At 38.4% G+C, this 24,862-nt stretch overlaps 1 protein-coding gene across 1 annotated transcript in view; it reads left to right on the top strand.

Annotated features, from left to right (window-relative positions):
* TSBP1 (testis expressed basic protein 1) overlaps window positions 1-24,862 on the top strand; it is an 83,357-nt gene that overhangs the window by 8,289 nt on the left and 50,206 nt on the right. Inside the window, 8 exon segments of the mRNA XM_017859153.1 lie at window positions 3,963-3,983; window positions 4,801-4,821; window positions 7,883-7,972; window positions 17,723-17,761; window positions 18,694-18,714; window positions 21,065-21,085; window positions 21,779-21,799; window positions 22,251-22,271. Of these exon segments, the coding sequence (XP_017714642.1) occupies window positions 3,963-3,983; window positions 4,801-4,821; window positions 7,883-7,972; window positions 17,723-17,761; window positions 18,694-18,714; window positions 21,065-21,085; window positions 21,779-21,799; window positions 22,251-22,271 (255 nt within the window).

Genomic DNA, 24,862 nt, shown 5'->3' with positions numbered 1-24,862 from the left:
TTTCCTCAACTCTCCGGGATCTATATACTTGTGTGTGTGTGTGTGTGTGTGTGTGTGTGTGTGTGTGTGTGTGTGTAATTATTTCCACATCTACAATCTCATAACCTTATAGTTCTGGTGTAGCTGGTGGGCCTGGTGTGGACAACTTTAGTGGCTTCCAATAAGAATGAGAGGTAGCTCTAGTGGTCTCAGAGAAGACATACAGCCAACTAATAAATAAATATAAAGGTGCCCAACATCACTAATCATCAAGGAAATGCACCTCACACCAGTTAGGATGCATTGAAAAAGTCAAGGGATAACAAGTGTTGGCAAGGATATGGAGAAAAGGGAACCCTTGTATACTGCTGTTAGGAATATAAATTAATACAGCCATTATGGAAAAGAGTATTGTGGTTCCTCCAATAAATTAAAAATAGAACTACCATATATTCAGCAATGCCACTTCTGGGCATATATTCAAAGGAAATAAAAATCATTATCTTGAAGAGATATTTGCATGCCCATATTCACTGCAGCATTATTTACAATACCCAGGATACAGGAATAAACTAGGTATCCATCAGTGGATGAATGGATAAAGAAAATGTATACACAGACACACACACACACAGACACACACACACACACACACACACACACCCCAGAATATTATTCAGCCTTAGGAAAAGAAAGAAATCTTGCCATTTGTGACAACATGGATGAACCTGGAAGACCTTAGGCTAAGTATAATTAGCCAGACACAGAAAGACAAATGCTACACGATCTCATGTATACATGGAACCTTAAAAAGTTGAACTCGGAGAGCAGAAAGGTGACTACCAGAGGTTGCGGGATGGAAGAAATGGGCAGAAGTTGGCCAAAGAGTACAAACTTGCAGTTTTATGACGAATACATTATGCAGACCCAATGTACAGCATGGTGACTATAATGTATTGTATACTTGAAATTTACTAAGAGAGTAGGTTTTACATATGCTCATCACAAAATGAAAAATAAAAGTAAGTATGTGAAGTGGTAGATACGTTAATTAACTCAATTGTGGCAATCATTTCACAATGTATACATATAGTAGAATCACACATTGTATACCTTAAAATATATAATTTTATAATTACACTTCAATAAAGCTAAAGAAAAGAAAAAATAATCTGAGTAGTCAAGAGAAATTCACCATTCCAGATCTCACAAATGCTAACTACTCATTGTTCCTTTCTTAATATGAATGTTAAGAAATCAAGGAATAAATTCTTAAAAGTTCATCACATTAAGGTATGACGTGTGCAATAAAATTCCAAGGGTACAAAGAAATGCTGCTGTTGTCTACTGCTGTCATTTACATCTCAGATTTCTTGGGAAAAAACCTCTTCAGTAACAGTCCACCAGAACACCAGATTTAACCAGTGCAAGAAGCTACCTCAATGTTAGGAATTTAAGGGTACACAGAAAAATAAATAAATAAAACTATACACCATAGGAAGGGAGGAGAATTAACATGTACTCAGCACCTATTATGTGTTAGTCACTCTGGTGGGCATTTTTTTCATTTTATTAATATTTAATATCTAGAAACAACCCTGTCAACCACACAAAGATGAACTACCCAAAAATCCCTCCCTGGCTGTCCAAGGCCTCCAGTAGCCTACAGGTTGCTTTGGTGCATATTAGGAAAAGGTGTTCCTTCCTCCAGGTGAATGTAGCCCCACCCCAGAGACACTGCTGGGGATGTCAATTCCCTTAGCCCTTTATGTGGTGGACCAACCTATATAATCATAGCACACATATCCTGAAGATACATGAAAGGCATCTCACTCTTAGCATGTCTAAAACTCAAGCCCTAATCCCTTCTATCCACTGGTGCTGGCACCTATATTCACTTAATTGCTCAGACTATCTACCTTGGAATTATATTTAACTCCTTTCCTATTCTCTTCATCCAATCCACCATCAAATCCCACCTCCCATGCTTTCAAATTATACTCCAAATCAAACCACTTTCCACCACCATGACAATCCTTGCCCTAACACCAATATCTCTTGCCTCCTACCTTGTTTCCTTGATACTCCTCTTGCCTTCTTATAGTCTATTCTCCTCACCACAGTCAGGGAGATCCTTAATAAGTAACTCTTAAATGAATAAAGCGATTTACTATTGTTATCCCTAATTTACATAAGAGAAACTTCTGCTTGAAAAACAGTAATGACTTGCCCAAGGTCACAGGACTTGCAATTGACAACCTGGATAGGAATTTAGAATTGGCTAATTCCAAATTTTAGGCAGAGAGTTTATTCTTATATAATTTAGTAATATCTTAATTTTTAATTTTCTGTTTACAGATCTTTAGTGTACAGCCTACAATCTTAGTATCTTTCTAATCTGGGCTCGCTTGCATTCTTAGGGAAAAACTTGAATCAGTAAACATTTTATTGCTGTTTTAATAAGTCACACCTTAAAATTCATAAACCCAAATGACTCTTTCCCTGACTTTTCAGTCCCCCTAACATAACCTATAAATCTCAGTCATCCTAAGTTTCTAGGTTCCCAAGCTCTACTAGTCTTCCCTCTATTATTTCTAAACATAGGAATATAAATGTACTGGTCAACTTGAGACTACAGAGATCTTCTGGCAGGAAGATATTAACATTAGGTAAGGTCATTATGTTAGTTTAGGTACATGAAATTTAGTACTCAAAGTTTAGTTTAACTTAAATATATCACATATAAAAGCTGCCATGGTTATTCCAAAATTTTTTTGAAATTAAATTTATTCTTAGTATTTTTCTAGCAAATGTAAGTGCAGCACATGAAAGTTTTTATAACAAATTTCAAGTGCAGCATATTAAAGTGTTCAGCATCTCAATGGTATTTTTCATTTTTGTGGCAACTCTATTAACATCTTGATGTAGTTTCCTTTTTTTTTGAGACAGAGTCTTGCTCTGTGGGCCAGGCTGGAGTGTAGCAGCATGATCTCGGTTCACTGCAATCTCCGTCTCCCAGGCTCAAGCAATTCTCCTGCCTCAGCCTCCCGAGTAGCTGGGATTACAGGAGTGCACCACCATGCCCAGCAAATTTTTCTATTTTTAGTAGAGACAGGATTTCACCATGTTGGCCAGGCTGGTCTCGAACTCCTGACCTCAGGTCCACCCACTTTGGCCTCCCAAAGTGCTGGGATTACAGACGTGAGACACCGTTTTTAAAATCCCCATAGAACCATGAGAAACAAGTAACATTATTATAAAACAGAGAATGTGTTTTGTACTTGATTCCCACCAGAATGACTACCAAGTATGGAAGGAGAGCACTCATTTTCAGAAAAGAAGCTGAAAAAGAAATACCATTGTCTTTACATTTCTAAGTAGATCTTTAACTATACTTTAGTGAAATATCAAATGATAGGATTCAACATAATTTAAATCAACTACAAAGTATCAATATTACTATTTGCTTTTACACTTTCATGAAAACAACAGTGATAACATGACCAGTTTTTCATGTAATTTGCTTTGTCTCTAGATTTCTTAGAAAGTCTGTTTTCATGACATCACTAAGAAACAAGTTTTAGATCATAGGATGCACATTCAATCGCAATCAATATACACATTTGTATTCATTATAATTTGCCATATTGTCGTTGAACTTGAATTCTCAATCAGCTGAGTAAATATTTTACCATTCCTTCTTTTATTTGACCTCAAGTTACCTTATAACTATATTCTTTTGTTTTAATGTTTGCATGCATAGTTTATTATTTCTTCTCACTACATGTATTTACCTTAATTAATCTTTGCCTGGTTTTTTATGTCATTAAACTTACAAATTCAGCCATGAGAAGATTCTGTCTCCAGTTTCCTGCCTAACTGGGTATTTGAGGGTGTTGATTGGGTAATCCTCTGTAGTGACACCAAAACTACAGGAATAGAATATCCAAATTGATTTTTCTTTCTTTTGTTTGTGTTTTCAGAGGGATCCAAAAGAGACTACAGTAAGTATTATCTTGTTTCTCAACAAAAATGTGCTTCCCATTAGTAACATTTCCCTAGATTGTAAACACTTTGGAGGAAAGAGAAATCCTGTCATATGTCAAGTCATGTGAATACTAAGCAATACATAAAGTTTTCTTTTTTTTTTTTTTTTTTTGAGACGGAGTCTTGCTCTGCCGCCCAGGCTGGAGTGCAGTGGCCGGCTCTCAGCTCACTGCAAGCTCCGCCTCCCGGGTTCACGCCATTCTCCTGTCTCAGCCTCCCGAGTAGCTGGTACTACAGGCGCCCGCCTCGTCGCCCGGCTAGTTTTTTGTATTTTTTAGTAGAGACGGGGTTTCACTGTATTAGCCAGGATGGTCTCGATCTCCTGACCTCGTGATCCGCCCGTCTCGGCCTCCCAAAGTGCTGGGATTACAGGCTTGAGCCACCGCGCCCGGCCAGATAAAGTTTTCTAGTGCTGGTTTAGAATGATCTGGCTGGGAGAAAAGGAAAACAATAGAAGAAGTGATGAGCAAGAGAAAAGGAAAGTAATAAAGATAAAAGGGAGAGAGAGAAGAAAATAGAGAGGGAAAAAAGGGAGGGAGGAATTAGGGCAGTAGGAATGGCATCTGCCTACTAAAAATTAAACCCATTTGTAGAGATGGAAAGCATCTGCAGTAGCTGGTGGGAGTGGCCATCAGTACCCATCACCAGATCAGTGATGACTCCCAGGGCCTAGGCTTTAACTCCTGAGAAGCGGGTAACAGCAACTGAAGCTGATATGCAAAGATGAGGGATCCAAATTCTCATGATTCACCTCATGTTTTCTGTGTATTTTAGCACCATCAACCAACTCTCTAGGTAAGTGCTTTGTGGTTTTCTTTCAATTCTACTGTCATCTGGTTTGCAAGCCATATTGTTTCTGTATTTTTTCTCTTTTAAGAAAGATTTTAAAATTAAGTATAAAAATAATTAACACTAGTATAGCCACACCTTACATGTGACAAATTGATAATATTCTTGTCATATTTCTCAACTTATTATTATTATTTATTATTTTTTTTTTTTTTTTTTTTCTTTTTTTTTTTTTTGAGACGGAGGTCTGCTCTGTCGCCGCCTGCAGTCGGCAGTGGCCGGATCTCAGCTCACTGCAAGCTCGCTTACTCCTCCCGGTGTTTACGCCCATCTCTCCTGCCTCAGCCTCCGGAGTAGCTGGGACTACAGGCACCCGCCACCTTCGCCCGGCTAGTTTTTGTATTTTTCAGTACGAGACGGGGTCTTCACCGTGTTAGCCAGGATGCGTCTCGCATCTCCTGACCTGCCGTGACTCGCCCGTCTCGGCCTCCCAAAGTGCTGGCGATTACAGGCTTGAGCCACCTGCGCCCGGCCCGCGCCCGGCCTTTCAACTTATTATAGACATATTCCACTCCCTTCTTCCCAAAGGCTTATTAATATACTTTAAATATTTAAGTCTATTTACATATATTTATAGTCTCTACCTATCACTGAACAAAATGTAGTATTATTTTTTAGATGTTTAATTTTACAAAAAATGGCATCTGTCTGATAGTATCATTGTGGTTTGCATTTTTCTCTCAAAATGTAATTTTGAAATCCAGGTTATACACTTTGTTGAACAATATTCCACCCTATGAATATACAATATTTTTCTATTATTTTCTCCTACCCATGCATCCTCAATGTTTCCAGTTTCTGCTATCACAAATAAATAGTCCTTAACTAGATGGAAAAGAGTTTATCCAGGGTACATACCCTGAAGTAGGATTAGTGATCACATTGTATATGAGCATTTATGTAATTTATGCATAGTTTAAATTTTACTAGCTATTAATGAATTAAGCTCCTTGGTAGTTACATAGAGGCATACAGAAATTGGCACTTGAGTACATGTACAATTTTTAATATCTGCATTCCCTGCTCACTCCTGAAATTGAGTATCTTCTCATAGGCTTACTAGCTAGTTAGGTTTCACCCTATATAAATTGCTTGTTCATTTACTTTACTCATTTATCTATCAGTTATTGATCTGTAGTAATTCTTTATTATTATGAAACATCAACTTTTATGTTATGTTAAATATTTGCAATTATCTCCTCCAATTCTATCTCTTAGCTTTAAATTTTTATGGTGTCTCTTGACTTTTAGAAGGCCTCCACTCACTCTCCCCCAACACCACACAATTTATTGTAATAAAATTTGTCAATCTCTTGTTTCCTTTTAGAGTTTCTGCTTTTTTGTTTGTTTGGCCTTACCTCGGTATCACAAAGATTTTGTTTAATACTTTCTCTTAATAGTTTTTAAATTTCCCTTTCTGCATATAGGCCTTTAATCCAAATGGGGTTTTGTTCACTGTTTTTTGGTTTTGGTGAGTGATTTCAGAAATAATACAGGTGAGATCTAATTTTCCGCTCATCTGGAAAACCAACTAGATGGATTTCTTCTCATCTTGTTCCAACTAGATTTATTGACTGATGTGTTCTTTCTCTGCTGATTTGTAATGCCATATCACTTCTAACAACATTAGATTGACTAGAACTCAATCATATAGCCACACCTAACTACAAGGGAATTTTGGGGAAATAGTCTAACCATGTGGTGTTAGTTTTCTATAGCTGCTCTAACAAATTACCACAAACTTAATGGCTTAAAACAACACAAATTTATTATCTATCAATTCCATAGTTTATAAATCTGTCATATATGTCTCACTGGACAACAATCAGGTTGTCAGCTAGACTGTATTCTTTCAGGATATTCTAGGAACAAATCTGTTTCCTTGCCTTTTCAGCTTCTAGAGGCTGACCACATTCCTTGGGTCATGGCTCCCTTCTTCTGTCTTCAAAGTGAACAAAAATAAATCAAGTCCTCACATCACATCATTCTGCCCTTCTTCCATTGTAATACCTCTTTCTCTTTCTATCTTTCTCTCTTCTGTCTCCTGCTTCTACTCTTAAAAATCTTTGTGATTATATTGGGCCTACTCAAATATACCAAGATCATCACCCTACTTTAAGGTGAGCTGATTAGCAACTTTAACTTCACCTGCAATATTAATTCCCTTTTTCCATGTACCCTAACACATTAAACAGGAAGATAATCCCAGGTTCTTACAATGCATGAGGCCTGTGGCCTTGATTTCTGCTGGTGATCAGGTGTTTAAGACTCAGTCCTCCAATAAGATATCACATGGGTGGTGAAACTTCTCATTCATTACCAAGAATATGGGTTCCTTCTTGATATATTTTTCTTGAATATATTACTTCTCTTTTTAGTTTTCAAGTCCAGCTCTACTTTATAAACTTTAAAAACTACCGTGTTTAGAGGAGTCACTTAAAGGAGAGGATGAAATATCCCCCTCTATAGCAAGCACCCTTTCAGTAAGCCCTGAGGTTCTAAATACTTTCACTACTTTGACTCTTTAGCTTCTAATATTATTCAAAAACTTCCTGATTTGGTATCTTGCTATTCTTCATCTCCATAGGGCACAAGTGAATTTTGGAAAGTGGAAACCCCTGTTGAAGCAGTTAGGTGGTAATTGTTTGGTGTAACAAAAAATATTTTCAAACAAAGGTGAAAAAAAGAAAACTAAGGGAGAGAGGAAGAGGTGGAAGAAAGGTACAGAAGGAAAGAACAAAGCAGCAGAATCACCAACGAAAGAAGACTTATAGGGACAGAAAAATGTCCATAGATTGAGAAGCTAGCAATCTCCAAAAATATTTTATTCTGTTACTCACAAAATTGAAAGACAGGTTGCATAGATCTTGTAGTCCCACCTTACCACAAAAGTATTGCAGTCCATATGTAGATATCCAGCTGCTCACCACATTGCATTGCAATTGATAACAGGAAATGAGTTGTGACTCATTTCTATCCTCTTTCCCACAACTTTTCTGCAATATAGTGTCTACGGCATCTAAGTTCTCCCTGGGACAAACAGAACTCACTCTTGTTTTGATGTGTTTTATTTTAGCACTGTCTCGATCAAGTATTGGTAAGTTCCTTTACTTTTCTTCAATTCTGCTGACATTTAGCCCCATTTAATCAAGAGGATATCTTCCTAAACTTCCCAGACTTCTTCACTGAAGAACAGCAGAAGCTTGAGCTTCACATTTATCCAATTTCTTTGTTCTCCATAACTAGACACCTCAATAATCAGTCAAAAGTAAATGCAAGTTTCTAGTGGTTTATTATGATGACACGAAGAGAGCAATTTCCAAACCTGAAGTGTTGGAAAAACAGAGTAAATAAAGAAGGATGAGAGCAAGAAATTAGTAAGAAAAATAAGGTGAGGATGAAGATAATATAGAATGAGGGATAAATGATATTAGCTGTGTCCTCAGAATTTCAAAGCTTTGCATGGCTAGCTGGAAAAAGCAGCCTTCCCTGAGGCATCCCCAAGTCAGGCTGGCAGCAATGGAAGAGATGGCTAATTCCCTATCTCCCTGAGCTGCAACTGACACTAAGGGTTTGCTGCTCCCAGGTGTTCTTGGTTCTGAGACTCATCCCTGCCCTGTCCCCTGCCAAAAAAAAGAGAAAGAAATGGATAGTTTTTGAGCCAGACAACCATATGAATTTTTTGTTTGTATTTATTTTAGGAGAGCAAGGGGAAATTTTCATATTTCCAAATTCTAAGTCTCTCTGGTGTGTCACAGAACTAAAGAACATTCCCTAACCCTGCTGAGCTCTTGTCCCTCACCTCCTTTTCCTTCCCCATCATTGAGCGTTTTGTCTAAAATTAATGAGACCTTCAAAGAATGAGAAGTCCACTGATTAAAGAATAAAGAGAGGATTAAAATGGTTTTAGCTGGCAATCAGTTTCAGCAAAACAGTAATAGCTTCATTAACTTAGGAATAGGAGGGAAGAAGGGAGAGGTTTGTGAAGAGACCAGGGAATGGGAGTAGGGGACAAGGAGAGAGTTGTAATTAAAGTGGGCTGTGTTCCTTGACTATTTACAGATATTACACATGAGGAAAAAATGAAGTTTAAAGATATTATTTAACTCGACCAAAGGCATATAGCTAGTAAAAGAGTAAAACTGAGGTTCTAAACACTGGCCTTTGGACTCCAAGTCCTGAGCTTGTCCAGCTACCCCCAGGACATCATTAAATATGTGTTCTCTTCCAATCCAAAGTATACTTTGGAAACAAAATGTTTGTTCCAAGGAATTTAGAAAATTATGCATATGTTAAAAAATATTACTTCAATTTTTAAAATGTAATTTGAAAATCTTAAAATGCAAATTAATATAAAATATCAGAATTAGTGTGCTAATCCAATAGCATGCCATAACCTTATCCCATGAATAAGGCTGTTTTGTTGTATATATAACTGTTAACAGGTGCCCTTAGAAAGCTATTAAGCTCAATATTTTATTACTTTTATGATTAAAACATGTTTTATCTAGTTTTGCTTTGTTTTCATCTAACTTACAGAAAGGGTAAAACATTTGGGGGTTGAAACATGCTAAACAATAAACTCAAATCTTCAATTTATCCAGCAAAATCTGCAGAGGACCCATGTGAGACAGGCTTGCCATAAAAACCCTCCAAAGGGGAAATTTCGAGCATTGCAGCTGCTATGCTGAAGACAATATAAGTATTGTCAATATAACAATATAAGTATTTCATAGACAGCATAGATTCTAGTGAGGTAAGACAGAAAATAAACACGTAAGCAAACAAATACAATAATTTCCCTTTCTAGATTAATTCCTACTATGATTATTAGACTATCATAGTAAATTCTAGGGAGAAAACAAATTAAGCTAGTATGATACAGCAGGACCAAGAAGTGAGGGCCCTTAGCTAGGAGATGGAAAGAAATTTCCCTGAGGAGATATTTGAACTGACACTGGATGGTGAAAAGGTGGCAGCCACACGAGGATCTTAGGGAAGAGTATCTCAGGCAGAAAGAACACCAAGTTCCTGAGAGGGAAGAAGAGTAGCACGTATGAGACATTGCTGAAAGCCAGTTGTGAATGATGGTGGAGGAGTCTGAAAGGTAGGGAGAGGCCAGACCACAAAAAGTCTTCTAGAATAAAATATGGAGAACACTTCTGAGCACCACAATAAGCCATTGTGTTCATCAGGGAAGGGATAAAGCCACATTTATGCTGTAAAAAGGCAACCCTGGCTTCTGGTAGAGAATGAAATGGGAGAGAATGACCATCATATTTATTTATGATAGCAACAAGGAGAGAGGTACAGAGTAAAGTCTCATATGGGCTTCAAAGACAACAGGGGTTTCTACTGGAGAAGATATTGTTTGGAAACAGCAACGGGGAGCAAAAATGACATTTACCTACATTCAGGCATGTATATGGGTATGGACTTTTTCTAAACAAACAAACAAAAAACCAGACATCACAGCCTCAACAACAGAGTGAGACCCTGTCTCTACAATGAATAAAAAATTAGCCAGCATGGTGGCGTGCACCTGTGGTCCCAGCTACTTGGAAGGCTGAAGTGGGAGGATCGCTTGAGCCCAAGAGGTCAAGGCTACAGTGAGCTGTGATTGCACCACTGCACTCCAACCTGGGTGACAGAGTGAGATCCTGTCTCAAAAAAAAAAAAAAAAAAAAAAAAAAAAAAAAAAAAAAAAAAAAAAAAAAAATCACTAAGAGAACTGTAAGAGACATGGTTTTTTAAAATGTTATCATTTTAATTGACAAAAATGTATATATTTATGGTATACAACATAATGTGTTGATATATGTATATACTGTAGAATGACTAAATCAAGCTGTTAACATATCCATTCCTCATATACTTTTTGTGGAGAGAACTCTTAAAATCCACACTCTTAGCAAATGTCAAGTATAACACATTATTAACTATAATCACCATGTTGTACAAAAGATCTCCTGAATGTATTGCTCCTATCTAACTGAAACTTTGTGTCCTTTGAGCAACATCTGAGATACAGTTTTTTTTTTGTTATTTATTTTTTTTGAGATAGAATCTCACTCTGTTGCCCAGGCTGGAGTGCAGGACGTGATCTCGGCTCCCTGCAACTCCACCTCCCTGCAACTCTACCTCCCTGCAACTCCACCTCCCTGCAACTCTACCTCCCTGCAACTCCACCTCCCGGGGTCAAGCAATTCTTGTGCCTCAGCCACCCAAGTAGCTGGGATTACAGGCATGCGCCACCATGTCCGGTTAATTTTTGTATTTTTAGTAGAGACAGGGTTTTGCCATCTTGCCCAGGCTGGTCTTGAACTCCTGGCCTCAAGTGATTTGCCCTCCCCGGCTTCCCAAATTGCTGGGGTTACAGGCATGAGACACCATACCCAGCCTTGAGATACAGTATTTTAAAGGACAGTCAGGCATATTAAAGCAAGATGGTGAAGAAAACGTTTGAAGAAGTTCAAGATACAGGTAAATTTGCTGATATGAATTTCTGACAGCATGGTGTGTTTTTGAGAGTAAGGAGAGGTGGAAGGAACGTCCAATTAGGAATTTAAAAAAGCATTATGATAATAAGCATCCTTAAGATGAGGATTATCTTCGGATGGTGAGTAAATTAAATGAGGATGTGACACATTTTGAGATTAATCTCAAAGGATAATGAGCAATTAGTTATATAGAGTATTTAGCTGAAAGATGCATAGGACCACCAGGAAGCTATTCATCCCTGAAGCTCAAGATGATATGTGGTCCTGCAGAATGGATGAGGCCCTCTTGAGAGATAATTCCCATAGGCAATTCACTGGACTGTGGTAACTTGAGAAAGGGCCTCTCAAACCAGGACCTCAAAGGACTTGATCCTATTATCTCTTTGAAAATCTTGAACTAGCATAGTGCCCAAGATGGAAGAGGCTGTGGTCCATTACCCGTACATGTATAAACAGATAAGGACTGCAATGTGAAACGATGATATAATAATATGTGTTGAGCATTATGCTCCAGGCTCTGTCCTAAACACTTCTTCATAATAATCCTAGGAAGTAGATATTATTATAAATTCTATTTTTAAAATGAATAAACTTAGGCATAAAAAAATAAAAAACAGGCAGAGTAACACAGCTAGTAAGTAGGGGAACCAGGATTCAAACCCAAGCATTCTAGTAGTTGATGGCCCATTGTACTTAATGAGACCTAATCAAGGGTCCCCTTTCTAAAATGATTTCAGTGAGAATTGTATACTTTATAAACCAATTAACTCAGACTGATGTGGATTTTTATTATTATTCCTCAGTGCCAACTCCAGGAATCATATTTCAGTTTATTTTCTATTTCTAATTTAGGAAAGAGAAATGAGAGCAAGCAGATAAGAAGGAAGTACATAGGGAAACTAAGGAAAGTTTAATCAAGACTAAGGTCCTCCACCTCCTCAAAGCAAGTAGAGGAAAAAGAAAAAAGAAAAAAAAAAAAAAAAACTAAGGGCCAAGCATGGTGGCTTACACCTGTAATCCCAGCATTTTGGGAGGCTGAAGTAGAAGGATCCTGGAGGCCAGGAACTCAAGACCTGCCTGGACAACATAGTGAGGCTCTGTCTCTTCAAAACAATTAAAAGGATTAGTAGGGCATGGTGGCATGCCTGTAGTCCTAGCTACACAGGAGGCTGAGATGGGAAGATCACTTGAGCCCAGTAGTGAGAGGTTACAGTGAGCTACGACAGAACCACTGAACTTCAACCTGGGCAACAGAGTGAAACCCTGTCCCAGAAAAAAAAAAAAAAAGACTAAGGTCTTCCAAGTTTTCTTAAGAGTTTCAACCTTTACAAAGGCTGAGAAGAAAAGGAAAAGGGAATCACCTTCTCTGCTCATCGTCAGTCCTACATGTCATTCTGGGCCTTGGCCACACCACCAGAGTACAAGATGCCTAAACAATCTACGAAAAAAATCACACTACAGCTGGCATACAGGATCTGATGCTCCCTGGGGAAGGTAGTGTGAGGGATGTTTTTTCTGATCTTCTTTTCAAAGGGGGGTTAACACTGATGCTTTTAAGCAATCGATGTGCCCTTAGAGATGTGCGTATTTAACACAGTTTACAAGGGAATTGAGCAAGTTCTTGGTTGTTTCAGTACCATAAACCCTTGTTTGTCTAGGGACCTCATCCTCCTTATTTGCCTCTTTCTAGGCAGGCCCTATTTCTAGAAAGTCAGCCTTTTTGCTTATCCTACCAAAACTTACCCTAAGGCTAAAAGGCCCAAGAACATAGGGCTTTAGTTTGTGAATGTAGCCTCACTGAATCATAAAAGTTGAGCAGAAGAAAAATTATTAAACCCTGTCATAGATCAGTTAAATGCAGTTCCAAAAGATGGTGAGAATTATCAAACTTTGCATAGTCATTTAACAGTCAATGTAAGACAAATAAGACTAATGTCCAGACTTTCTCCACTGAATATAGTGAGGGTTCATTCTATAGTAGCTTGTACAAATTACTATCAAAGTTAATATCATTGAACCTTCTACAAGCCTTGCCCTAGAATTTGTTATTTTACAAGAGGAACATTTTAGAGATGAACAAAAACAACAGCAAAAAAATGTTGGGGAGGGAAGATGGTATGTTAAAGAAAAAAAAATTTTAAAGGAATATTCCAGAAAGAAGAGAAAATTGTAAAGAATATGAAGGAAAACGTGCTGAACTTAATGTGAAGAAAACTGGAGGCTAAAATTGCCTTTAATTTTTTGCATACTCAGGCACAGCCCTTCTCTTTCTCAATCTCAGTGTTCTTTTGTTATAAAACTAGAACCTTTGTAACATTGCCTTTCTTTGGTTCTTGAGGCTATCACATTAGGGAAAGAAGACTCTCCAAACTGAAAAGATGAAAGAAAAAGGGAGTGAGAAACGGAAAAGACAGGAGAAAGGTGGAGAACGAAATCAGAATATTGGAAATATAGTAAATCTGAATATTCCCCTGTAACTTTCACTCCTGCATAGTGTCTAAGGGGGAAAAGACATGGGACCACCTGCAAGTGTGACCACTTTATGAGCCTACCTACAGGGGAATGGAAAGTCTAATAACCTGAGGGAGGACCTATTTCCGGGAAGACTCTTGGGAAATTGATGGATTATTGAAACTTTAGACTGACTTGAATAATTGTTATTGTTCTTTAGCTTCACCTCAAGGATCCATGAGTAAGTTTATCTTTTTGTTTCAAAATCTGGTGGTGTTGGACTCCTACACAAGGCAGAGGACTTCTCCCTGTCTGAACTATTTTCTGTTTCCTGCTATGTCAGTGTAACAGGGCTTAAGTCTCATGATTCTCCACCTTGTCCTTCATTAGCCATCTTAACTGGATCATGCCCACCTTTATCATCTTTCCCCCCGCCAAGACAATGAGACCTCCCACCTTGCTTAAGCAAATTCCTTCCTTCTTGCCTTTGACCACATCCTCTCACTCCCTTATTTCTTCAGAAGTCATTGCTTCTGTCTTCTACATCTTTAAATATTTTCCTTCCTTTAACTGCTTCTCCTTAAGGTATAGAACAGGTTTGATTTTCTTCCATCTTAAACAGATCCTAACTACGTCCCTCTCTAATCGCAGCCTACCTTCAAGGGAGGAAATTATGCTGTACACTCTGACTGTGGGCTTAGAAAAAAGTTATTGCTCACTTCTTATCTGAACTATATACTATTTCTCCATGAATTGAAAGTAATATAAGACCTACTAAAAATCACTTTTAAAATAAATTTGCTTGTTAATTATTTTCAATTTACAGAGGACTATTGTCTAGAAGTTAAACACACAGACCCTAGAGCCAGGCTAACTAGAGTTGTATCCCGGTTCCCTACTTACTATTTGTTTGAACATAGGCAAGTTATTTAATCTCTCATTAAAATTTCAAGTCAGTTATATAACTAATTTCAACAACCAGTTGAAAATTAATCAAATAAAAGAAAAGAGAAGAGGCTGGGTACTGTGGCTCACGCCTGTAATCATGACACTTTAGGAGGCTGAGGTGGGTGGATCACCTGAGGTCAGGAGTTCGAGATCAGCCTGGCTAACATGGTGAAACCTCGTCTCTACCAAAAATACAAAATTAGTTGGGCATGGTGGTGTGTGCCTGTAATCCCAGCTACTAGGGAGGCTGAGGCAGGAGAATCACTTGAACCCGGGAAGGGGAGGTTCCAGTGAGCCGGGATCGCACCACTGCACTCCAGCCTGGGTGACAGAGGGAGACTCCATCTCAAAATAAAAGAACAGAGAAGTGAGGGAAGCTGAAAAAGATGAGTGGAGAAGGGAGGAAAACCAAAGAGGTAAAGTTTAAATAAACCTTCTGGAACTGATTTCAATTGATTGTCCAAAAAAAAAAAAATGAACACATTTTCTAAATGAAGGGAAGACTGTGACAGGAATGAGGAGCAGAGAAGTGAGGAAATCGGCAAAAAAGTCCAAAACAGATAACCCTGGCTGGACAGATTTTTTTTCTGATCTATGTGCTTTTCCTACAAAATTTTTCATATTGACTATTACTTTTGTGGTTGCATATTAGGGTCACATTTCCTACTAGCAAAGTTGTTTCTTGTTCAAAGATGGAATTAAATATATCATATTTCATTATGTTTTTCTAAAAGGCATCAAAACTTCCAGATGCTTCACAATCTGAACAAGTTTATTACTCACAGGTTTTAATTAAATGTGACCCAACCAATACCTATCCTTAAAATAAGGAAAAGAAAGGGATTCACTTGCCCTATCCTGACTCAGGCCACAACCCATACGATGCTGATCTCAAACTGCACTGTTGCTGAAGTATAGATGGTGCTCACTTAAATCATCTCTCCTTATCTGAAAATACAGCTCCCAAATTAGCCAAGAGTAGCCCAGTGCCACTTGTAGATGTGTTTTGTTTGGCCAGCACAGCATTATTTTAAACTCTGAATTTGAATGCCTCTGAGTAGGGCATGGACTTTTCACCATCTCTATCCCTTGTAACTCTAGCAGATTCACAATAATGAGACCTGCTGGACCCCTTAATGCAAGTGAGTTTGTGATCCCCACAAAGATAATGAGGAATTCTGTCTGGTATGGAAAATGTGGTACTCTCTAAACGAACTAACTTTAATGTTCCCATTAGGAAGAATATCCACAGAGACAGTGTCCTTAATCCAAAACACATAATATTCAGTATTTTGGCAGGATATGTATATCCTAAGTTTTTTTATCTGCTTTTTTGCTCTGTAAGGCAACAAGTAAATGCCTTTCACTGCCCTGCTTATTTGTCTTCAGCTGGGAAATGCCACAAAATACTCAGTTCAAGAATTTCCTTTCTTGGCCCAGTACGGAGGCTCATGCCTGTAATCCCAGCACTTTGGGAGGCCGAGGTAGGGGGATCACTTGAGGCCAGGAGTTTGAGACCAGCCTGGTCAACACGGCGAAACCTCATCTCCAATAAAAATACAAAAATTAGCTGGGCGTGGCGGTGCATGCCTGTAATTCCAGCTAATCAGGAGGTTGAGGCACAAGAATGCCTTGAACTCAGGAGGCGAAGGTTGCAGTGAGCCGAGATTGTGCCACTACACTCCAGCCTGGGTGACAAAGAGTGTCTCAAAAAAAAAAAAAAAAAAAAGAAGAAGAAGAAGAAGAGAAAAGAAAAGAAAAGAAAAATTCCTTTCTCCTCATTATTCCTTATTACTTTAGGTCAGGAATGGAATATATATGACCTGTGTTACATTTCTGCTCACGCGTTTACCTATGGCAGACATCAGTAATCGATCATGATTCTCTTACCTGCGCAGCCCACATGTATCCTAAAATTCTTCTCATCTCCAGATAGTCATTACTAATTGATAAAAATTAAATATGCATAACTCAAGTACACTTGTCACTCCTATCATAGGTTAATATCTTAAATCTTAAAAATCTTAAGTATAGAAAACTGTCCTTTTAAAATTATCTTTATTTGGTGGTGGAAGTGGCTTCACCTTCTCAAGAAACTGACAGTTCAGTGATTGATGGCCTAAAATACCACATAGAAAAACAGACATCTCTTCCCAAATGCTGAGGGTAGATCCTGTTGTTTCTGGGGAAAGCTACTACTTCCCTCCCAAAACAGCAAAGTAACAAATAAGCGAAAAATAATTATACACAAAGAAGGAAACACAATATTCAATTATTTTAAGAGAAAAAATTGCAAAATTTTCAACATCTTAAAATATGATTGGTTATTTCTCAAGACAGAAGCAACAGAGATTAAAATGACATAATTAAGGTACTAAGGTACACAAGAAGACAGGGTTATTTTAAAGATTAAAATAACACAAATTAATAAATCAAAAATAAAAACACAATTAAATGTACATTATAATGCTCTGCTGTCAGGACTCAGAACTTTTCAAATGACAGTCAGAAATAAAAGGAAAAAATAAAGCAGAAAAAAGTAAAATAAAGTAGCTTACTACTTTGCCGAAGTATTTCATTTGTTTATAGTTACTGAATATTTCTTTCCATAACATTTCTAATACAACTTTTCAGCTTTCCCTTCTGTTATTACTCCTGATTTTTCACTGCAACTTCACAATATAAGTAAGATGGGGACACCACTTCTGTTTTAGAGATGAGAAAATTAATGTTCAAAACATTTAGTGACTTGCCCAGAATCACAGAGCTAAAGAATAGCAAAATTGGGACTCAGGTCTTTAACCTCAAGACTGTTTGTACCACACCTGGGGAGGAGGAGGAGGGAACGGGATTATCTATCTCCATGCCTTCTGACAGTCTAAATCTAATTTAGTCTAAAGTCTAATCTAAATCTAATCTAATATTATACTTTTCCATTTTTATTATAGGTAGTATAAAATGTTTAAAAACAATTGAAGAACCTCTCTGTAAGTTTCCCATATACACAACTCAGTCCTTTTTTTACTGACACCTAATAATTGCACAAATTTATGGGATACATGTGATATTTTGATACATGCATATCAAGTGTAATGATTTGGATGTTCTACAATGTGCCTGCTACCAGAGGAATGGGGAGGGTGGTGAGAAGGCACATAAAGGTGGAGGAAAGGAGAAAAACTTGCAATTTTACTGTTCTCTCTTTCTTTTACCAGTATGAGGAATTTGAGGCTGATTTCAAGATCCTATAAGTGACTGATTAATGTTTTGTTTTGTTTTGTTTTTTTGTTTTTTTTTTTTTGAGGTGGAGTTTCACTCTTGTTGCCCAGGCTGGAGTGCAATGGCACGATCTCGGCTCACCGCAACCTCTGCCTCCCAGGTTCAAGCAATTCTCCTGCCTCAGCCTCCCTAGTAGCTGGGATTACAGGCATGTGCCACCAGGCCCAGCTAATTTTGTATTTTTAGTAGAGACGGGGTTTCTCCATGTTGGTCAGGCTGGTCTCGAACTCCCGACCTCAGGTGATCCACCCGCCTCGGCCTCCCAAAGTGCTAGGATTACAGGCGTGAGCCACTGCGCCCGGCCTGTGACTGATTAATTTTTTCATTTAGCAAAGGGGAAATTCTTATAATAAAAACTAGATTAATTAATGAAATTGTGAAAAAGATTCTGGGGCCAGGGAAAATTGTCTATAATCTTTAGAAGGATTTGACAGCAGGAAGATAATGAAAATTAAGAATAATAACTGCAGGGAGTATGATTTTCACAGTCTCCTAAGGAAAAAAGGAAAATGCCTGCTTACCTTCTTGCTGCCTTTCCATGTAAATCAAATATGTAATAAATGCTTGATCTGAAACTCCCTGAGATAAACACCCTTGAGTCATGCTGTCTCTAAACTCACCTTTTTTGTTTGTATTTTAGCCAGAACTGCAGGAGCCATTAGTAAGTTCTTTTTCTGCCCTTTAATTCTTATGTGCTTTGCTCTACTAAACTGTTAGAATATGTAAGACATTTCATATTTCTAGATGCTTTTGTTTCTTTCACAAATTGTCCATTCTTTTCCCCTTCCTTATTCTCTATTCTTATCTTAATAAACTGCGGTGCCTCTGTAAGAAAGTGCTATTACCTTTAACTTTTCCAAACTCTTGAGATTCAACAGCAAAGGGAAAAGAGTAAAGAACAAAAAATGGTCAAGTGAAAGGAAGAAAGATTCCCCTGTAAGAAAACCCAGTAACACTCAAAGAAAGAGGCTTGATGGTGGCCATTCTACTTAAGACCCACCAAGAAAATTTCAGTGACATGCAGTAAGTCCCAGCTCACTGACCGAGGATCCCAGACTGTCACTGATGTTTGTGGGATGTATATCCCCTGCTATGAACAAAGAATAAATCTGAAAGAAGTATCCAGATAGAATTTTAAATGAAACTGTAGCGTACATCTCTGGAAGAAGCATTGGTTGGGAATAGAGAATAAGGGATAAGTGAGAGGAAGTTGATTTAAAAAGGAAAAAAAAAATAATGGTAAATGGAAACAATGACTTTTATATGATCTGAGATTTTACCAGCCCTTTATGGCTTTGATGCTTAAAGTGAGTCCAAGGACCTGCATCAACATCACCTTGGAGTTTTAGAGATGCAGAGTCTGAGCCTGTTGCCCACCCCTGACCTACTAAATGAGACTTTGCATTTTAACAAGATCCCCAGGTGATTTGCATGCATACCAAAGTTTAAGAACCATTGCTCTACAGGATTTTAATTCTCTGCCCTGAGAGAGGAAATAAAAAGATGAATGCACTTGGTCCAAATTTAACCAGCTTTTCCAGCCCTGCTGATTCTCCATACCAAGACTGATCTTAAGGTCAAAGACAAGAAAGATGAAACTCATCAGGGTTTAATTCACTTTTTAACACATTTCCATCCTTCATTTTTGAGGATGTTCAGAGCTTGAGCCCCTGAGGCAGCACTAACTCTGAAGGAAAGAGGAAAAAAGTGATTTGAAAATTAAAGCTCGTGGTTTATCACATCCTGTGTCTACTCCTCTTGAAGTGTTTATACAAATGAAACATTATTAAAATAATCAAGTCAAACTTCGAGAGCAAATACTGGGTAGGTATCATAAAAGAACATATTAGGCCAAGCACAGTGGCTCATACACGTAATCCTAGCACTTTGGGAGGCCAAGGTGAGAGGATCACTTACAGCCTGTGAGGTGCATGAGGTGTAGAGGTGTGGTGGGGTGTGTGCGTGTGTGTGTGTGTGTGTGTGTGTGTGTGTGGTCATAAATAAGAAGACTGTTACTGCATTATTAACAAGTATGTGGGTCTAGTGTCTCAATTCCTTTGCCCACTACTCATACCTATAAATGTCTTAAGTCAACCTAGCAGTTTCTATTCCCTCTTATATGGCAGGCCAAGTTACTCTGTTGAATAAGGGCCAAAATCACCACAGAGACAGAAATTCCCACTGTCTCCTTCAGAAGATGAGGCTATAGATTCTAGCTAAGCAAGTTCAAATTAGCCAGCTGGAAGACAGGCAATGGCCTGTGTAATCTACTGAGATACAAGCAGGACACCCGTCGGGAAAGGGGAAGGAACCCTGCCTGACCAAATGTGCATCCCTACAGTTCCAGCTGGCAGATTCCAGCAGTAACCGGGGTCCTCCAAGATGAAGAAGGAAGCATTTATAAACTCTATTTGTTCCTCCATGGAAGTGGAAATTTTCCTCCTGGTATCTACATTTGTGATGTTTTCCCAGAAAGAATTTTAATGCAAACAGTATTTTCTCATTAGTTCTATTTTGTTTTTTCCATATTTTAGCTGGAACTATTAGACCTATAAGTGAGTTCCTTTTCTGTTTCCTCTAACGTTCTTTGGCCTTCTGTGGGATATGGGGTCCTCTCCACATCCTGTTACCATTTCTACCCCTACAGGATTTCTCACTCATACTTCTTAATTGTATTCAAATCTTCTGACACCTTCTGATGTCCCAGTCATCAGACACAATATCCTGAATTGTTACTTAATTTAGGATAAGGGAAAGCCAAATAATTCATGTTTAAAATTGTATTTTATTTTAATTATTTATATTTATTATTTTTTAGTTACCTAAATTTCTCATTTAAGATAGATGCTGAATGATTTAAACTGGCAGGAGGGTTATGCGGCTTCCAGGCTAAGATTATCTGTAGTCCCACAGTAGTTGTTCTCCTCTGGTTGAATTGTTTCACAGTTTATTTATGTAAAATGAAAATTCTGTTAATGTCAAACCATACTTTCCTCCTTTTTGTATTTCAGTGCAATTCACAGCCCCTATTCGTAAGTATCAAGTTTGTTTTTCCACTCTGGTCCCTTTGATATCTGACCTATGAGGTCTTGGGGCCTGATCTGCTCTGCATTTTTCTAAATAATTTCAACTTTTATTTTAGATTCAGGTGGTGTATATGCAGGTTTGCTAATGGGTATATTGTGTGATGCTGAGGTTTAGGGGTGACATGCATTCTTAACACTGTCTTTCTCAATTCCCCTAGCATTCCTGTTACATAGTTTCCAAAGAGGCCATCCTCGAAGTGTTAAGAAATCTCACAGGCTAACATTTAAAAATATAAACCAAAACAGCCCTCTTAGTAATAGTCATAATGATCCATCAGCAAGGGAAGGTACATCTTTCAAATAAACCCTGTCTCTAAGGAAACTGGGGGCAAGGGGCAATAAAATGTAAGAAGAAAAATAGAGGCATAACAGATTAATATGGAGTGAGTCTTTCCCAACCCTCTGAAGATTTCCAACCATCCCTGAAAGCAGGAGGAGGCCTCCATCCCTGTAGGTCCCTTATATTGTGCAACAGGGAGCCTGCCTGAGGCTTGCCATGCAAGCAACTCTTGATCTTCCCGTTGTTTCTATTTATGATACTCCCTAGAGCGAGTGTTAGGCAATGGGAATTTCCTTCACAGTGGTGAAGCATACTGATATCTTTTTCTTTCTCCCTCTCTCTCTCTCTCTCTCTCGCAGCTGGAGCTACAGGACCTATCAGTAAGTTTGCTGTCTGATTCTCCACAGTGAGCATTTTACTTTCCTGCGGTATCTTAGGGATCACTACCTGGTTTCCATGTTGGGATTTCAAGGGTTTGGAGTTCACATTTTCTTCATCCTCTTATTTTTCTTCGACCTAGCATTTCAGTAAGTCATGATTAGCTCTGTGAACGTACACTTCACCAATAAAAGCAAACTACAAAGTGGAGGATGAACCCTTGCAGATTTCCAATGGCTCCTTAGCATCACACAAGGGATTTTTAGATGAGGAGGCTCTTACATGTACTAGTTTGCCATAGCAAGAAAGTCACCATTTCTACTACTCAACTGCAACTGAACTTGACATTAGTGATGCAGATTCCTACTGGGGAAAGTATATAAATGAAAGTACATAAATAAAAAGTATATATAAAATATATAGCTACTGATTTCTTTTCTCTTTTTTCTTTAGAGCTCTCTCACAAAACCATTGGTAAGTCATCTGATTCTCAATTATAATGCCTTTTGGTACTTTACTTAGAATATCAATCTATTTTTAATTCAATTATTCATGCCCAAGGACTCAAGGATCAAGTCCTTCTGCCACCTCATAATTTCACCGAGTGCTCCTTCAGGTTGGACTCATCCAGGTTTTGCAATAAAAATATATTAACTATGAAGCTGAAATGCAAAGTGAAAAATATCCCGCTAGAGATGGTCTAAGCGGATGCTAAGCTGTTTCCACTTCAGCATATAATCTAGCTCTGTAGAGTCAATATTTAATAAAGATTTAGAACCCAGCACCTAAACTTCCTGCTTTGCTTTCCATGGAAATGATTTTTCCATTATTAGATAATCTTCACTTTGTAAAATAATGCAAATTTTAAGTTTCCTTTCCTTTTTTTGGGGGGAGGGAAGAAAGAGTCTAGCTCTGTGGCTCAGGCTGGAGTGCAGTGGCGCGATCTCGGCTCACTGCAAGCTCCGCCTCCTGTGTTCAAGCCATTCTCCTGTCTCAGCCTCCTGAGTAGCTGGGACTACAGGTGCCCGTCACCACACCCGGCTAATTTTTTTGTATTTTTAGCAGAGATGGGGTTTCACCATGTTAGCCAGGATGATCTCGATCTCCTGACCTCGTGATCTGCCTGCCTCAGCCTCCGAAAGTGTTGGGATTACAGGCTTGAGCCACCTCGCCTGGCCTTTCTTTCCTTTCTAATTGCCCTGAAAAGTTCTCTCCAGAAGAGTTAGGCTCTATTTTCAGCAACTTTTAGCAACCTACTCACATTCTTTGAGTGATCCCTATAATGTCTTACTACTGTTTTTCTAACACTCGTGTACATTACTTTGTTGCATCTAAACAACATCAAATGGCAATGGGTAAGGCAGTTATTATCCTCACATTTAGAAATGAGGAAACTGAGGGTCAGGAGTCATTTCTCAAAAAAAAAAAGAGGATGGGTTAGTTAATAAAATTAAGACTAAAGTTTTATTAACTCTTCATTCTTTCCACCATCTTTCCATTTTTGGGTGTTATAACAAGTTATTAACAGTGAATAAAATGAACTTCTAATGTTGAGATTAAAAGGTAGTAAAGGCCTAGAGGAGATAAAGTGAGAGAATGAGTAACACAAATAGTAACAGATAAGAAGATGCAGGTTAGAGACAGATAAATAGGAGAGATTTAAAAAGAACAAAAGTAGGAAGAAAATTGGAAGGAGAAAGAGTAAGTGAATTGGCACATAAGAGAATAAAGAAGAGAAACGAATATGTTGAGAAAGAGAATAAAAATAAAGGTACAAGAAGTCACAAATTGAAACTGGAAACAGGGGAAGAAAACAGAAAAACCCAAGAAACAAAATACATTTTGAAGTGATCACCTATCCAAGGATTTAGTAACTTATGTCAAGAGAGCAGGTTTCCTAAGAGTTCTACTTCAGAATCAAAGATACATATTTGTAGATACAGACAAAGCAACTATTAGCATAATATCTAAACGTATAACTGGTCTACGGCTCATAGCCAAGGGTATCCAGATCTGGACAGCCACTTTCTAGGTGTTTATACACAGAAAAAAAAATTCAGAGTTAAAAGTTCGGGGATTATATTGATCAAAATTTGGATGTTTCTCATCCTGAGTGACACTGAAGTGAAGGATTATTAACTGCAATGCCCACTGGGTGAGGATATGGTCTTTTCAGATTCAACTAACCTTGCAGACTGACAAGATTACCACAGCTCTCATCTGGCACCAGTCTACTCAGTAGGACCTAAGGCAGGAAGCACAGCTTGCCAGCAAGGGCATTATCAGCTATCCCTCTGCTGTGGGAGCAGTACTCGCCATGATCTATGCAGGTGTCCACATAGCCACCTAGGACCTATTCTGCTTGGCCTTCTGTTAGATGAGTTGGGAGCTGACCTGGCTTAGAAACCCCACAGGTCTACCAGGAACTAAAATCTCCTATAAGAACCCCATACACATTACCTGCAGGGATCCCGTAAGGAATATGACCAAACACATGGGTCACTGCACTCAGGGAAGCCCAAAGTTATGGCTTCTTAATACATATTTACAGTTTTCCTAGTTCAGATGCAGTCTGACATCAAGGATCATTCTTATGTAAGCAGTGTTGCTAAATAACATAACAGGCTTTCGGCCAGGCACGGTAATCCCAGCACTTTGGGAGGCCAAGACCAGCGAATCACAAGGTCAGAAGTTTAAGACCAGCTTGGCCAATATGGTGAAATCCCATCTCTACTTAAAAAATACACAAAAATTAGCTGGGTGTGGTGTCGTGCACCTACAGTCCCAGCTACTCAGGAGGCTGAGGTAGGAGAATCGCTTGAACCCGGGGGTAGAGGTTGTAGGGAGCCAAGATCATGCCACTGCACTCCAGCCTGGGCAACAGAGTAAGACTCCGTCTCAAATAAATAAATAAATAAATATAACAGGCTTTCGATATTTATCAGGTCATCAGGTGATCAGAGCTAGAAAACCAACTGAAGGCCAAATTCTCATTAAAAACTGAAGGTTTTGGCCAGGCATGGGCTCACACCTGTAATCCCTGCACTTTGGAAGGCTAAGGCAGG

This window comes from Rhinopithecus bieti, unplaced genomic scaffold (assembly GCF_001698545.2).
Source record: "Rhinopithecus bieti isolate Rb0 unplaced genomic scaffold, ASM169854v2 scaffold_49936, whole genome shotgun sequence".
In the NCBI taxonomy this organism is placed as follows: Eukaryota; Metazoa; Chordata; class Mammalia; order Primates; family Cercopithecidae; genus Rhinopithecus; species Rhinopithecus bieti.
Note: the sequence above shows the minus strand (reverse complement) of the source record. Positions and strands in the feature narration are given on the sequence as shown.